The sequence below is a fragment of the Triticum urartu genome, chromosome 6 (genome assembly GCF_003073215.2).
Source record: "Triticum urartu cultivar G1812 chromosome 6, Tu2.1, whole genome shotgun sequence".
NCBI classification, from domain to species: Eukaryota; Viridiplantae; Streptophyta; class Magnoliopsida; order Poales; family Poaceae; genus Triticum; species Triticum urartu.
In genome coordinates, this window is record NC_053027.1 from 143786489 (window position 1) to 143800893 (window position 14405).

A 14405-nucleotide genomic window follows, 5' to 3' on the forward strand; every position below is an offset into this window, starting at 1 on the left:
CCCTTATTTGACAAGGTTTACATGAAGAGGGAGAATGCCTGCAACTGGAATTCTGGACTGGAAAAGGAGCAAATAGTAGAGACCTATTCTGCACAACTCCAAAAGTCCTGAAACTTCATGGAGAATTATTTTGGAATATATAAAAAATATTGGGCAAAGAAAGAACCAGAGGGGGCCATGATATGTCTCCAACGTATCTATAATTTTTGATTGTTCCATGCTGTTATATTATCATTCTTGGATGTTTTACAATCATTTTATATCAATTTTTGGTACTAACCTATTGACATAGTGCCAAGTGCCAGTTGCTATTTTTTTTCTTGTTTTTTACATCACAGAAAATCAATACCAAACAGAGTCCAAAAGCAGCGAAACTTTTTGTGGAATTTTTATGGACTAGAAGACACCCAATGGGCCGAAGATGCACCTGGGGGTGCCCTGAGGGGGCACAACCCACCAGGGCGCACCTGGGCCCCCAGGCGTGCCCAGGTGCGTTGTGCCCACCTCGGTGGCCTCCTGCACTGCCTCTTTGCTCTATAAATACCCCAATACTCCAGAAACCCTAGGGGAGTCGACGAAAATCAATTCCAGCCACCGCAAGTTCCAGAAATACCAGATCCAATCTAGACAACATCACGGAGGGGTTCATCATCCTCATTGGTGCCTCTCCGATGATGCGTGAGTAGTCTTTTGTAGACCTTCGGGTCCGTAGTTAGTATCTATATGGCTTCCTCTCCCTGTCTTTTGATTCTCAATACAATGGTCTCTTGGAGATCCATATGATGTAACTCTTTTTGCAGTGTGTTTGTTGGGATCCGATGAACTTTGAGTTTACGATCAGATCTATGTTTTTATCCATGAAAGTTATTTGAGTTTTTTGATCTCTTTTATGCATGATTACTTATAGCCTCGTATATCTTCTCCGATATTTGGGTTTTGACCTGGAAAATGAGCAACTATTAGAGACATATTCTGCACAACTCCGAAAGTCCTGAAACTTCATGGTGAATTATTTTAGAATATATAAAAAATATTGGGGGAAGAAAGCACCAGAGGGGGGCACCAGCCATCCACAAGGGTGGGGGCGCCTTACCCCCCTAGGCGCACCCACTGCCTTGTGGGCCACCTGGCAGGCCCCCAATATGCACATCTTCTGCTATATGATGTCTTTTGACCTGGAAAAAAATCAGAAGGAAGCTTTCGGGGCGAGGCGCCGCCGTCTCGAGGCGGAACTTGGCAGAACCAATCTAGGGCTCTGGTGGAGCTGTTCTGCGGGGAAACTTCCCTTCGGGAGGGGGAAATCATCGACATCATCATCATCAATGATCCTCTCATCGAGAGGGGGTCAATCTCCATCAACATATTCACCAGCACCATCTCCTCTCAAACCCTAGTTCATCTCTTGTATCCGATCTTTGTCTCAAAACCTCGGATTGGTACCTGTGGGTTGCTAGCAGTGTTGATTACTCCTTGTAGTTGATGCTAGTTGGTTTATTCGGTGGAAGATCATATGTTCAGATCCTTAATGATAATTAATACTCCTCTGATTATGAACATGAATATGTTGTGTGAGTAGTTACGTTTGTTCCTGAGGACATGCATGGGAGAAGTCTTGTTATAAGTAATCATGTTAATTTGGTATTCGTTCGATATTTTGATGAGATGTATGTTGTCTTTCCTCTAGTGGTGTTATGTGAACGTCGACTACATGACACTTCACCATTATTTGGGCCTAGGGGAAGGCATTGGGAAGTAATAAGTAGATGATGGGTTGCTAGAGTGACCGAAGCTTAAACCCTAGTTTATGCGTTGCTTCGTAAGGGGCTGATTTGGATCCATATGTTTCATGCTATGGTTAGATTTATCTTAATTCTTCTTTCGCAGTTGCGGATGCTTGCGAGAGGGGTTAATCATAAGTGGGAGGCTTGTCCAAGGAAGGACAACACCCAAGCAGCGGTCCACCCACATATCAAATTATCAAAGTAACGAACGCGAATCATATGAGCATGATGAAAACTAGCTTGACAGTAATTCACATGTGTCCTCGGGAGCGCCTTCCTTTATATAAGAGTTCATCTAGGCTTGTCCTTTGCTACAAAAAGGATTGGTCCACCTTGCTGCATCTTATTTACTTTTGTTACTTGTTACCCGTTACGAATTATCTTATCACACAATTATCTGTTACCAATAATTTTAGTGCTTGTAGAGAATACCTTGCTGAAAACCGCTTGTCATTTCCTTCTGCTCCTTGTTGGGTCGACACTCTTACTTATCGAAAGGACTATGATAGATCCCCTATATTTGTGGGTCATCACCTCCCGATGGTGTGGCAACGTCACGTCAACCGCCATCTCGCACTGCGCCCATGAGGGAGACCTCGCTGCCCGTGGGCACTATCTCGACCGAGCCTACCATCCGTACCCGGAGTGAGACCCCCGACCAGCCTCAGTCACAGAACTAGTCCACACGAGCGTGAATCTAGACCCAAGACATCCATGGTCCGGATCAAGGAGAAGGAATGGCGCCACCACCACCCTGTGCTGCTTAATGGAACCACACTGCCAGGTCTACGACGTCGAGGTCCCTGCAGGACCGCACAACCATCACCACGCCCATCGTAGAAACCCGCAAGGGACACCACCACCACCCCGCACCGCCCACTGTGTAGTATCCGCAAAAGGAGATGGCTTGCACACAACCAGCACGCCACCACCGGGCCAGGACGCATAACCCACCACGCACAAGCCCTCCTGCCCGCTGGATCCACACTGGGGCAGGCCACTCTTGCCGTCACCACCTTCCAGAGCCCCGGTCGGGACTCCAGCCACCTCCTGTGTCGTGAGCATGCCACCCAGGGGCAGATCTAGCCGGACTTGGCCAAGGAACCACCCGCATGTAGCCGCCGAAACCGTCGCAGCTGCCGATCCAAAGACCGACAACAGCCCACCACCATGCCGCCATAGCCGCCTGTGCCAGCGACCCGCTTGTCCGTCCCTGCGCCAGCCCCATGCCCCCACTTGAACTGCCGTCCCGCGCCAACAAGTCTTGAGCAGAGAGGTACCAGGGCCCCGCCACCACATACATCGGCCGGGCTTTGCCTGGCGACGCCTTACGATGGTGGCGGGGGAGGAGGGCCGAGAGGGAAGAGAGGATGCCGGCCAGTAGGGTTTGCCCCCGATCACCCACAGGGGTGATGCGGGGGGAGGGGAGGGGAAAAATATTCTTCTTTACTGCCCGAAATATATGTACTCCCTCTGATCCATATTACTTGTCTTAGATTTGTTTAGATAAAGATGTATCTAATCTAACACTAAAACTCAAAGTGAGTATATACAATATTTTTGAAAATAATAATAAAAAACAAAAAAAGAGCAAAGGAAAAAAACAGGAGAAAAGACATACTTACCGGGGCTGACGCGAGCGGTCGCTCTATCTCGGGTTAGGCGAGGTATAGGTGCGCCCGCGCTACACAACATAGTTTCAGCCACAGCATAAAAAACATAGTCTCAGCCCAGCCCAACTTCAGCCAATGCCTATATTTCAGCCAACTTCAACATGGCTTCTCTAAGGCACCGGTGAGTGGGCCCCGCCCACTCGTTTTCCTCTTGGACCCCGAAGCCCCGCCCGCCCACGACGTCGTTGCTATGCCCAGTAGAGGTCTACGCACCGCCTCTCTCTTGCTGCTCATTCGTCAAATTGCCGCTGGAAGTCCACCTCGAAATCAAGCTCTCGCTCGCCCGAAGTCGCCGGAGAAGGCCGACGTCTACTTGGGCTCCAACGTCTCCGCCAAGGAAGAAAATGAATACGCCATGGAGAGCCGCCCCTCGTCATTAAGTCGCCGGAGCAAGGCGTCCACGGGAGGGAGTTCCCCGAGCAAGCCGAAGCGAGAGCCACCGTGCACTGTCAATTCTGGCGACCAGAGCCGACGAGAAATTCCCCTCTGGAGAAACCCTAGGATCTGCATCGTCGGATCTGACATCAAAGGCTAAACTTATAAGGTATGGACAGATCTGAGCTGCACTATTTCACTGTATCCAACGACTCACATTCAAAGCCGATCAGCCGCTTAAAGCACGCTTAGTGTTTGTTATCCTGCCGGCTGCTGCACTTTTCTAGAAAAGCCCCTAGATCTTACAACACCTATAAGTTCTGATCTCCAATTAAGGGGAAACTTATTTGCATATTGTTCATCTTGGAGTGCTTTAACTTTTTGACACACTGCTTCGAACTTTTGAACTATTCAAATTTTAATTATATCTTGATGCGGGCATAGTTTGCACACATCAACACCTTTTTGAGTTATTCTTTTTGCACATTGAATCTAAGGGGGAACCCTGACAGAGGTAGTACACCCCACTTTGAGCACTATGAATTTAAATTCAACACTTGTTTTCACTATAATTTGAGTTCTATAAGCTCAAGTTAAATGATTATTTTTGCATATTGAATCTAGTGGTGAAATATCAACCATTTGACAACCTTTGTCCATGTTTTCTAAACCGTTGACCTGTGTTTAAAATTTATTTTCTATCAAGGGGAGCCTTGGCGCAGCGGTAAAGCTGTTCCCTTGTGACCATGAGGTCACGGATTTGAGTCCTGAAAACAGCCTCCTGCAGAAATGTAGGGAAGGGTTGCGTACTATAGACCCAAAGTGATCGGACCCTCCCTCGGACCCTGCGCAATCGGGAGCTACGTGCACCAGGCTGCCCCTTTATTTAGGTCATGCTTGGCCATAATTGCGCAACATGATTCTTTTTGCATAATGAAATTTACCAAACCCTAACCTTGGAAAGCCCTAGGAGCCTTAGCTCTATATTTGGTTGTATTTGGATTTTATTTGAATTGGCCAATTTGTTTTTATTTGAAAATTCAGTTGGATCGTTGGCCTAGCTGCAATTGACATTGCTAGTTTCTGCGATAGAAAATCAGAGTGCGAAGGATGATATTTCAAGAGTGTTCTAAAATCTTCATCAAGCATCAAGGCAAGTTGCACCATACTTGATCATGTTTTACTTCTACTATTTTGTTATGCATTGTAGGATTCCACCATCAGTATTATGCATGTAGGTTGACTATATATATGCTAAAAAAATGTTTTTATTTTTGCCATGCTAAAATAGTTATGGGAATATGAGAGTGATTCATGAAAGGATGAGAGTTCCTACTTAAGTTCAATCAACTAAGTAATAATGAACCATTTATGACAGTGTTATAGCTGCCCATGGCCCCCTAGGTCAAGGGGGGCACATCATACCAGAAACCAGCCCAAGTAGGCTGCCCATGGCCCCCTAGGTCGGTTTATGCCCTGGGACAACATCCTGGCCCATGGGCCCAATAGAGAGAAGGACCTAGAAGAATTGGAGTATACATCAAGGAAGCTGGCGTCTAGCACTTTGATTTGGTGCACTTGGTCAGTTCAATATCGTCCTTGATCGTGGACCGCATTCCTTCGAGCTCCCCGGCAGCTAGAGATTTTTTGAGTTCCTTGGATGCCAGAGCGCATGTGGCCTGCTCCGTCTTAAGAGATCACTCCACGTCGCCAGATATGCTTACGACACCATTCGGGGCTGACATCTTAAGCTTCAGATAAGTGTAATGCAAGGACCACACTGTATCGTGCAAATGCAGTTCGACCAATGACAAGGAAGTGGTAGCCACTTTTGAAAGGTACTACTACCTCGAAGCTCAACGACCCAAATTGGAAGTTGTCCGGTGTATCGAACACCACGTCCAGCGTGACCATTTCTAGTGGTGAAGCTTCCACGCCAGGGATTATGCCCTTGAACCTTTTTTTGGCCGACTCTATGCAGGACTGGTCGACTTACATCTTCCGCAATGTATCAGCATATATCAAGTTCAGGTTGCTTCCACCATCCATCAGGACCATATTTTGGTTATATCCTTCAATGATTGGGTCCACGACAATGGCGGCTTTTCCGTCGTGATGCACGCTGGTCGGATGATCGCGTTGATTGAAAGAGATCGGTTGCTTAGACCTTGTGGAACCGCAGGATCTGCGGTGTAGACCTCGCGTAGAGCGCGCTTTCTATCCCTCCTCTTCTCGTTACATGGATAAATCATGTTCACGTTCTTTATCTGGAGGTGAAGTTGCCCACACCGGTGCGAGGCTCAGCCTCATCACCATTGGGTGGATTCTGCTTTTCAGTGTTGCCTTTTCTGGCCTGCTTGGTCATATTCTTGTAAATCCAACAATTTCGGTTTGTGTGGTTGGTTGGGGGGTCCCAGTGTTCAGGGGCCGATGATAGTCACAAGGCCTATCCATGACCTTGTCAAAGCCCGGAATGCTGTCATCACCCTTCTTGCCCTTCATTGCTTCCTCTTCAGACCGCCGTCTTCGCCTTGTGTGTCCAAACCGACATTGACCCGGTCATCGTCGTCCTTGTTCCTGCGCTTATTCTTGCAGTTGCGTTTAGATTTTCCACGCTCGTCCTTTGTACCAGACGCGCCAGGGTTACCATCGTGCGCCTTCTGCTTGGCAAATCATGCATCCTCTTCGTAATAGAACCTTTGAACAATCTCCATTAGAGCCGGCATGGTCTTTGGCTTATAATACTCGAAGTCTATGGTGAGGAACTCATCGGAAACGCCATGCTTGAACGCAGTGATGGCCTCCGCGTCTTTGGAGTCGACAATCTCATCCTTTTTCTTCAAGAAACATGTCCAGTAATCGTGCACCATTTCATTCTCTCCTTGGGCCAGATTTCCAAGGTCGCTGGCATCAGCAAGCCGGATATACATGCCCTTGAAGTTAGCGATGAATTTGTCTTGTAAATCATCCCTGTCGGCGATCTACCTGGGCGTGAGGGTGTTCAACCAGGCCCGGCGGATGCCTTCAGCATCAGGGGTAAATGCTTGATGGTGTGCCAGTCATCGTCGTCAGCCGCCTGGACTGCGATAGTGTAGTTTGTTATCCAAATCTCTGGGTCCTGACTTCGATCATACTTGTCCACCGCATTTCGCTAGAAATTTGGTGGAAAAGTGTGGGCGACAATTTCATCAATGAAGCAGGCCGAATACGTCGTGGAGTGACCTGCTTCCCCAGAGTGGATGACATTTATAGTGTTACGTGCATCATCCAGGCCGACTTGACGGTCATACTCACTGGAGAGTACTAGGTCTCTATCTCAAGCTTGCCATTGCAGTTGAGGTGCATACTGCATCTCGGTTTCCTCGAAGGGTGGGCCACACAGCACATTGGACCGTGGGACTGGCCCTCGGGTCTTCTTAGGCTGATGTCCGAGGAGCCTCGTCATAGGGCTCGGCCCACGGTATTCCTTGGTACGACTGCTCGGTGTATGAGTTCGTCGGCTGGCTGAACCACCAACATCGCCGGTCGTTCCGGCGTGGCTCTTGGACACAGCGTCTGACGTGAGCTTCTTGATGGTGTCGTCGGTGCCTGGAATCGGTGTGTTTATTGCGGCATCGTCCGAATCCTCCTCTTCCTCAACTTCGTCTCCCGTGTCGGCGGCCGCCGCATTGTCGTGTCTATCCACCATGTAGAATACATTGATTTCGCCTGCCACGGGTGAAGTAGTGCAGATGGCAGGATCGCCTCCGGGCAACTGTTGTCCGAGTTGCCCATCTCTTCATCGAGATCTTTGAGCTCCTCGTTATCACCGGGTTCCTCGAGGACGTCATGGAGCGTGTCGACATTGGCAATGATGTGGGAGGTGGGTGGTTGAAGAAGACTGATGGCCGCTCCTAGGCCCGACCAGATACTAGGCCGTGGAGGACGAGCTTGCTGTGGGACTCGGCGACAAACTCGAGGTTGCCGATGTGGACGATCCGGCTTGCAGCGAAGGTCTTGACGAGCTCAAGGTAGCCCCGCCGAATCGGTGACGTAACACATCGCATCGAAAGCAAAGATCGTTCCCGGCGTGATGACATCGGCACTGATTGAAGATCCCATCTGGTGTTTGAGTTCGCCTAGCATATCCCATGCCTGGCGCGCCACTGTTAGAGTGTTTTGCGGCAGATCCTCGATAGGGTATGTCGGCTAGACGATTAGATATGAGGGGAAACTGGTGGCGGTTTACCTAGGTTCAGTCCATCGGGATCGAGGTAAAACCCTATTTCATGCTCGTGTTATATTGATCAAGGGACTGAGAATAATCTCTAGATTCTCCCTATCGACTAGCCTGGCCCTAACTTATATAGGATACCGGAGTCTAGGGTTTACAGGATCCTAGTTGGTTAGTATCGGGGTAGTAGTCCTCCTTCACGCTAGCTTCCTTGTTGTATACTCCAACTCTCCAAGTCTTCTAGGTCCTTCTCTCTATTGGGCCCATAGGCCGGGACGTTGGCCCATGGCGTAAACCGACTAGGGGGCCACGGGCTGGCCTATTTGGGCCGGTTTCCGGTATGATAAGGCACCCCTGGGCCGTAACACCGTCAGGCATCAAGGCCGCTGAGATCAAGCTGGTTGAGGCCAAGGAAATCAAGGCCCGTCATGTGATCTGTACATGGGCCGGCCGATTCTCTTACCGAAGTGTTTAAAAGGACCTCCTCCAAATCTTTGTGATTTGTCACTATCAGATCATTCTCCTTAAGATGACTGATGAAGTTTTTCCTCCTGTGGCTGGCGTCTATGTGAAAATAGGAGGTGTTAGTCTCCCCAAGATTAATCCAGGTAAGCCCCGGGCGTTGTCTGGCCATACATCTCTCAATCAAGCAAAGCCCAAGAAGCTTTTTTTGCGGGTCAAGAAGTTTCTTCTTAATGTCCCGTCTAAGCCAGCTCTCCGTGAAGGATAAAGGTTCTGATTTCTTCAGCCTGATCGAACAGGCTAATAATTGTTTTGGCCCAAACAGGTTGTTCTTTTATCCCTTCAAAGCTCTTCAAACTCCAGCTTTGTAAGGCCCTTGTGTTTGTGAGTTTGCAGTTGAAGCGGATGAAGGGGTTGACATTTTTCCGAAAATGGGTTAACCCCGGCCTCTGCATCATTGTGATGCATACAACCATCTTTATTAAAATGTAGCAAATATTCAAAGCAGTCAAAACAAACAATAAAGATCAAGACCACAACCGGTCGGTAATAAGATTACCACATGACTCGAACACATAACCTGCTATAAATGGAACTAAGAAATGCTTTTGCCCATAGGCATACATGACTCTGTGCACCTGCTATATTGTACAGTGAATCATTTAAATGATGTTAGTAATGATCAAAACTATTTGTAAGAATGTCAAAATGTCCTTCGTCTTCACATCTTCAGTCGGAAGCCGTCATGTGCAATGGAGCACTTATATCTCTATGAGTTGTCTGGTTAGGTTGGTTTGTGCTATATATATTTTAAATCTGAAGAAAGAATATGTGGTCACCATCTCGGATGACACCAATGTCATCTATTTCAGCGTGATCTCTACTGACCACTTTCGTCGGATGGAAATCTGGGAACTTCTGTCCTGCATAGCGAAGAAATATTTGATGAGAGAAGTGCATGTTACAGTATCTAATTTACTACTAGAAAGTGCGGTGTATGTCTGGTCTCTGCTATAACATGAATCAAAATTAGTCACATGCTAAAGACATTTTCACTTACTGCCAATTTTGATAAGTTCCTCCAGCGAACCAGGCAGGTTGATAAGCTTCCCATTCTGTACCGTAGAACCTGTTGCATTATGAGGATATATATGAATTGTAACTCTTTTATTGGCTGCTTTTATGCCACTATAATCTTGATATCTGCTCCTTGATATGTTTTCGGATGCCCTGTGTGGAGAACCCGGCTGCATTTTCGTAAGTATTGTTTGCTGACTGCTTGCTGTGGTCTTGTCTTCAGATTTTATTTTAATACAGAACTCTTCAGCGCTTGTTTTGGTCTCACAATTTATGCGAACCTCGTTGAGATCCTCTTCTCTGTTCATCATTCCATCTGATAATCTATACTTGCAGTTCGACTTGTTATGGATGTCTTCTTTCTGTGGCACTTGTCTGAGTAACTTCATTGAATCAGGACCATCTCCAGATATTGGAACCTTGCTACCAAGATCTATACTTTTCTGTTCTGTATAATGTTGGTGTGGCCATTGTAGCATCTGTTCTTCTCGAGGTATATGAAATAGGTCATACTTGCTCAAGAATCTTCGGTCTGGTTGGTTCACTTCAGGTAAATTTTCCGGTAGCTTCAGTTTCTGTACATTGGCACAAAAAGTTGTTAGCTTCTCTTTAGACGAATTTAAGTCTTAATTTGTTTGACTGTGTTCCAAAATTGAAGCTATACCTGCAATAGATTGTTCATTAGGATGTCATTGTCTTCTCTGTGATTTTGAATGGCCTCTCTGAGTCTTGTCCTGCTGATTCTCAGTAGTTGTGACAGTTCAGCTGTGCGGAAAGTAAATGGCTGGGGTATGTTACATAGAGCACCAACCTCTCCAAACATATCACCATTCGTAACTTTTGCATATACCTGCTTTCAAGAAATTCATATTATTTTAGTAATGAAAATAATCTATGGTAAATCTGAGCGATATCTGAGAGTCTCTGCATTGTAGCTGAAGAAATTATACCTGCTCGTTCCCATTTATGGTTGTTATCATATTCTACAAAAAATCAGATAGTGCTGGGAATTAGCTTAATGGTACGAACTTGCACAAGCTTTGATTCATAACTTACAGAGATAACAAACTAACCACTGCTCCTGAAACTATTAGGTAAATATCAGCTGCCCCTTCATTCTGCAATATGATATCTTCCTTTGGTGGAAAATACTCAGGCTGCACTTCCATGACCTATATTATCTAACATATCCAATTAGTACATATATTAGCAGCTCTCCCAAGATAGTTATAAAAACATTGAATAGTTAACTATATTACCAGTTCTGCAATGAAACTGTTGGATACTCCATGGAAGAGATAGGCCCGTCGCAAGATTGGGAAGAATAAGCTGTATGCTATGCTTGAACGGATTCCTTTTGGGAGACCATTTAACATGGTCTTCTGGTTATAGCCTTCTGTCTTGAACTGTAGGCAGAAGTGAGAGAGCATTTGCTCCTTTATGCTCACAGGCAGCTGATTTCGTGCCGCGAACTCTGAAGCTGCATATATGGAGTCCCTCTGCATCATTTAAATAGAAGATATCAATAGGACTATAGGCATGGAAGAAGAATGACGGTAACTATTTTATTGATGTTGTCGATTGTGCAAGACCTTGATTCATGTTGTTTTCTCCGTTTTCTTGTTGCCTAAAATTGTTGAGTGGCTAGGGGATACAAGAACTTGGTACCTTGTGCCATCCGTGCAAGAATAGGATTCTAATGCCTAAAATTTCTGAGTGGCTAGGGGATACATTTCATTTTCCAAGCATGTCGTATATAATAAAAGTGCTACCTTTCTCAAGATCTTCACAACTTTAGTTGTATGGATCCAAATACAGCCTATTTCTGTTCCTATTTCATTTTCCAAGCATGTCGTATAATAAAAGTGCTACATTGAATGCTCTGTGAGTAAGTTGAGAAACATACAAATTTCTGGGTGCGGCTGGTGCCATGAACAACCAGGTTGGTCATATTGCCGATGAGGTAAGCCGTTAAACCCAGATTAAAGAGCATATAGAAAATATCAAAGAGCATCTCCCTTGGGTTCTCAGCATGCAAGTCCCCATAGCCTGTTGTTGTCAGCGTCGTAATGGACCAGTACAGAGCAGTAACATATCTAGTCCATAAGCTCTGTGATCTGAATGCAGGCATCACGGCACCAATCCATGTATTCTCTGGGTAGGGGTATCTGTCAGCAAGCATATAGTTGAAGCATCCCGCGCAATGCACCGCAAAGAGGGTGACCTGCATTTGATCGTTACGTATTTTATAGTCAGCGATATTTTGTTCTCCTGGGAATATACTCCCTCCGTAAAGAAATATATAAGAGTGTTTAAATAACTACTTTGGTGATCTAAACACTCTTATATTTCTTTACAGAGGGAGTAATGATTAATATTCTGCATGGTTGAAACTTTTGAAGGTAACGGTAAAAATCATACGTAGTAATATTTCTGGAAGACTTACAGAAATAAGCTTTGAGCACCTAGTCCAGAAATAGTTGAATCGGATATCCTTCTCCAGCCTGGTTAAAAGTAGATGATCAAATTTGTGCCATTTTTCATTCATCATTGAAACATGAAGAATATGAAGATGTTGTTAACCTGGCAAACAGCGTGCTGACTCGGTTAAGACGCCACAACCTAAGCAGATTGAGTACCTTAAAGGAAAGGTCATTTCCCTTGTGTGTAAACAGAAGGATGATGGGTTGAAATGGTGCTGTTGAACATACATCAAATATGAACCAAGTCGATAGATATCTGCAGAGGATCAGATCATATTTTTTTAATGTCAGGACAGAATCACCTGGGCCTTTTTCAGCTCTAAATGTGGGGTCATTAAGGTGAAACAAATTATGAACCAGGTGCGAACCTTACTGCGATTCTCTTTTGATCGTCCACAAGAAGATGTGTTTTACTGTCAACATAAGCTACAAAGAATGTCATAACAATATCAATGGCAAAGAAGCCATTGACAATGTTCTCAACTAGCACAAGCTTAGACGGCAAGTTCCTCAAGAATGCCAGTTCAAACGGGCAAACCCAGGCGGAATAAACAACTAGGACTATGAGGAACAGCTCCCAGAATCTGAGAGAGAGACACAGAAAAAAGCAGAGGAAACCATGTCAGCTGCTGCTGTTCTCTTCTTCTTGCAACATGGAAGGTACGGAGGGTGCAGGCCATGTGAACCTCACCTGTAGCGGGGATCGTAGGGCGATATGATGAACTTCTTCAGCTTATTGGAGTGGTTTATGGTTGCGCCAAGCGACGGCAGTAGCTCGATGGCGAAGCTGTCGCTGCTCCCGTTTATGTGAAGCCTATCCCAGAATTGGTGGAAGTGAGATTTTGAATGAGCTTGAGTCATGCTTGCCTTTGCTATTCTTTGCCACTCGACTCTATATGCAGAAGGTGTGGAGGATGGCACCTATATATATATATATATATATATATATATATAGGGTTGGGAGGTCAAAGTGGGAGAATCTTGGAAACAAACAAGAAGCCGCTCCTGTTTTATACCCTATGAGGAAAACAACAGGGCGTGCGCGCGTGTTTTCTGTGGGCTTGTGTGAAGCTGTTCATTCGCCACGCGCAGCCCACAAGATGCATCACACCTTCTCCTTCGAAGCCTTGTTCGATTCTTCGGGTGGGTAAACCGAGTGCTAATATCCACTTCAGCCGTCAACTGTCTGGTGTGCATTATTTTGCCATCCAGTCCTTACATTGAAGTGGCTGTGACTCGCAACATGAATTCATTTCATCATGATTATCCTCTCGTCTTCTTGAATCTGTAGCAATCGTGAGCGTCATCAGTGAGCAGCATTCTTCTAGTCTAGTTATACAGTGCCTTCCGCATGCCTGAGCAAATGTGAACAAGCATGGCCACAACCATGGATGTCATTTCCGGAAGTGACCCTTCACATACTTATCATCTTTCGGTATATTCTTTTGTCTGGTGGTTCAAGACTTAGTTTACATCTCATTGGTGCAGATGAATGGTTAATAAGTTTCTCCAAGGTATCTTGTCAAGCCTAATCCAATCCAAGCCTGCGTGTTCTGATGCCCACCATTTACCGCCATTGAGATATTGCCGGTTCACACACTGATTGGACTGCGCTTTTTCTTGGGACCATTAAGGGCTGAACAGACTGGGGCTCCATTATTGTGGATTTCTGGCAAAAGTGTTAGTTGTATACAATGTTATTTGAAGTTCCGTCTTGTTTCGCAGTCTTGCTGAATCAGCCATGAGATCCTTGTTTAGACGTACCCAACTCATATCTCTTGCCTGCTTGATGGGCCCCATATTTAGATTCCAGACAAAGGAGAAAAGCCTACTTCTTGCTACAGTTATTGATCTTCTTGTCGATGAGCTAACCAAATAATTAGCGTGTGATTTACTTTGTTTGAATGATTCTGCTGCTTCAATAGTACGAACTATCTTGAAAGATCTCACATCTTGCCATGCAGATTTATCTACTCCCTCCGTTCCTAAATATAAGTCTTTGTAGAGATTCTACTATGGACCACATACGGATGTATATAGATGCATTTAGAGTTTACATTCACTCATTTTGCTTTGTATGTAGTCCGTAGTGAAATCTCTACAAAGACTTATATTTAGGAACGGAGGAAGTAGCTGCTACTAATATGATATGGTGCTGATCTGTAACTGATGATATTGCCTCTTGTTCTGTAAGATTGATTATTTCTGGGTTTTTTTGTCTATACTCAGATCATGTTTACTAATTTATCAATTCTACTTGAAGGACTTTACGTGTAATTTATTTTCAGAAACAATATTTTTTTATATAACAGAAATGAGTATTCTTGATTATCTAGAACCT

General features: G+C 45.3%; 1 protein-coding gene across 2 annotated transcripts; it reads right to left on the reverse strand.

The window, feature by feature from the left end:
* Window positions 1-9025: 9025 nt before the first annotated feature.
* On the reverse strand, window positions 9026-12995 carry LOC125517384 (potassium channel KAT1-like). Of its 2 annotated transcripts, none has more exons than XM_048682577.1 (11): window positions 12756-12995; window positions 12433-12648; window positions 12165-12320; window positions 12028-12085; window positions 11488-11805; window positions 10841-11080; window positions 10655-10753; window positions 10532-10564; window positions 10246-10431; window positions 9565-10156; window positions 9026-9427 (listed from the first exon to the last, which is right to left on the reverse strand). In XM_048682577.1, the coding sequence occupies exons 1-11, from the start codon at window positions 12923-12925 to the stop codon at window positions 9315-9317; spliced, it is 2181 nt and encodes a 726-aa protein (XP_048538534.1). In that variant the 5' UTR covers window positions 12926-12995; the 3' UTR covers window positions 9026-9314. The 2 variants fall into 2 exon arrangements, with proteins under 2 accessions (XP_048538534.1, XP_048538535.1); XM_048682578.1 differs by having other exon boundaries at window positions 12438-12648; window positions 12756-12987.
* Window positions 12996-14405: the final 1410 nt, after the last annotated feature.